We start from the raw sequence: 2,500 nt of genomic DNA, 5'->3' as shown, positions 1-2,500 counted from the left end.
AATTAGAGAGAGTGAGAGAGAGAGGAAACAGAGAGAGAGAGAGAGAAACAAAATTAGAGAGAGTGAGAGAGAGGCAGTGAGGGGAAAGAAAGAGAAGAAAAGAGAGAGAAAAATAATGAAGGAGTGAGAGAGGGAGAAACAGAAAGAGACTGGGAGAAGAAAAGAAAGAGAAAGACAAAAAATCAGGGAGAGAAAGAGAAAGTTAGAATGAGTGAGTGTGTCAGAGAGAGAGAGAGAAAGAGAGAAAGAAGGATAGGCTGAGAGAGAAGAGTGGGGGGGCTGAGCTAGGTGAGAAGAGTTATAAGGACAGAGGGAAGTACCCAGCACCAAACTTAACCCCTCCCCCCACTTATCCAAATTGTTTCCCATCGCATGAAACATTTTGTAATCTCCTGTTCCAATTATTTCCAATTTTCCATTGTCAGATCCGTTCTTGGAGAGTTACTGGCTTCTGGAAGATTTCTGGCAGAATGCCATTCTGTCCGAGGAAAAGGTAAACTTTATTCCCTTCCTGGAATCCTTTTTTTTTTTTTTTGCATGGCACGAAATCACAATTGCTCGTCCGATTCGAAGAGAAAGCAGATACCTGTGTGATGTGACGTCTGCAAGATAACTTTGTGTGTAACTCCTTGTTTTAAAAATTATCATTCTAAATAAACTGCCTATCTCACTTAAAAAAAATTTTCCTTTGATTTAAAAGCAATACATCTTATAAAAAATAGAAATGCCACATGAACTTTCATTATTTTTCCCTCTATGCCTACGTGAATTGTTTTTGAGTATACATTGCCTTGGAGATTCTTCTTAAAGTAGAGGAAATAGCTAAATTCTTTGGCTGCTATTTCTAAAAGTTCGGTATGTGGTAAAGCAAATTTTTTTGCTGAAGACTAATTATAATTATATAAAGTAATATATAATATATATATATATATATATATATATATATATATACTAGCAGTATTGCCTGGCGTTGCTCGGGTTTGTAAGGGAAATAACTATATAAGCATTTTTAGAGAGTTACTTCCCTTATATAAACCGAGCAAAAAATGCATTAAAAATGCGGAAAGATGATGGTAAATTTTTTTTTAAATCGTAGACTCATTGTAGAAGGGCTTGATATGAATCACGACTATAATATACCCGCTTTTGGTTAAATTGCACTGCAAAATGTGGGAGTAGTTAGGAATCTAAATCAGAGGAGACAGACACTCACACACACACAACTTCAGTTTTATATATAAAGATATACACATATCATCATCATCATTTAACATCCATTTTTCTATGCTGGCTTGGGCTGGTTGGTCAAACAGGAGCTGGACAGCTGAAGAAGTTATATGTATTTTTTCAATGTTTGAGTTAACTCGTTTAAATCCAAATGAGTAAAAATACATTTTAATCACTATAATAAAAAATAAAGGAAACAAGATAAAAAACTTTTATTTTGTAATTAACACAGATGCAGGAGTGGCTGTGTGGTAAGTAGCTTGTTTACCAACCACATGGTTCCGGGTTCAGTCCCACTGTGTGGCACCTTGGGCAAGTGTCTTCTACTATAGCCTCAGGCCGACCAAAGCCTTGTGAGTGGATTTGGTAGACGGAAACTGAAAGAAGCCCGTCGTATATATGTATATATATGTATATATATATATATATATATATATATATATATATATATATATATATTATATATATATATATGTGCGTGTATGTTGTGTGTCTGTGTTTGTTCCCCTAGCATTGCTTGACAACCGATGCTGGTGTGTTTACGTCCCTGTCACTTAGCGGTTTGGCAAAAGAGACTGATAGAATAAGTACTGGGCTTACAAAAGAATAAGTCCCGGGTCGAGTTGCTCGACTAAAGGCGGTGCTCCAGCATGGTCGCAGTCAAATGACTGAAACAAGTAAAAAGAGAAAAAAAGAGAAAAAATATAATTAAAAAAGGAAATTAAAAAATATACTCTGAAATGAAACGCCATATCAAAATAATTGATCCCTTAAGGGGTTAAGGTATGACATGTGAAAGTAACATTAATCCACACATACACACTCACCCCTATATATGTGTTATCTCCGTGGAGGCGCAATGGCCCAGTGGTTAGGGCAGCGGACTCGCGGTCATAGGATCGCGGTTTCGATTCCCAGACCGGGCGTTGTGAGTGTTTATTGAGCGAAAACACCTAAAGCTTCACGAGGCTCCGGCAGGGATGGTGGTGATCCCTGCTGTACTCTTTCACCACAACTTTCTCTCACTCTTACTTCCTGTTTCTGTTGTACCTGTATTTCAAAGGGGCGGCCTTGTCACTCTCTGTGTCATGCTGAATATCCCCGAGAACTATGTTTAAGGGTACACGTGTCTGTGGAGTGCTCAGCCACTTACACGTTAATTTCACGAGCAGGCTGTGAAATTAACTACCACCACCACCACCGCCACTACCACCACCACCACCACTACTACTACTACCACCACCACCACCGCTACTACTACTACCACCACTAC

General features: G+C 38.4%; 1 protein-coding gene across 1 annotated transcript in view; it reads left to right on the top strand.

Moving 5' to 3' along the window:
- LOC115226573 overlaps positions 1–2,500 on the top strand; it is a 30,140-nt gene that overhangs the window by 21,690 nt on the left and 5,950 nt on the right. Inside the window, exon 12 of the mRNA XM_029797580.2 lies at positions 426–493. Within this exon, the coding sequence (XP_029653440.2) occupies positions 426–493 (68 nt within the window). The remainder of the gene's footprint in view (positions 1–425; positions 494–2,500) is intronic.

This window comes from Octopus sinensis, linkage group LG30 (genome assembly GCF_006345805.1).
Source record: "Octopus sinensis linkage group LG30, ASM634580v1, whole genome shotgun sequence".
Lineage (NCBI taxonomy): Eukaryota > Metazoa > Mollusca > Cephalopoda > Octopoda > Octopodidae > Octopus > Octopus sinensis.
Note: the sequence above shows the minus strand (reverse complement) of the source record. Positions and strands in the feature narration are given on the sequence as shown.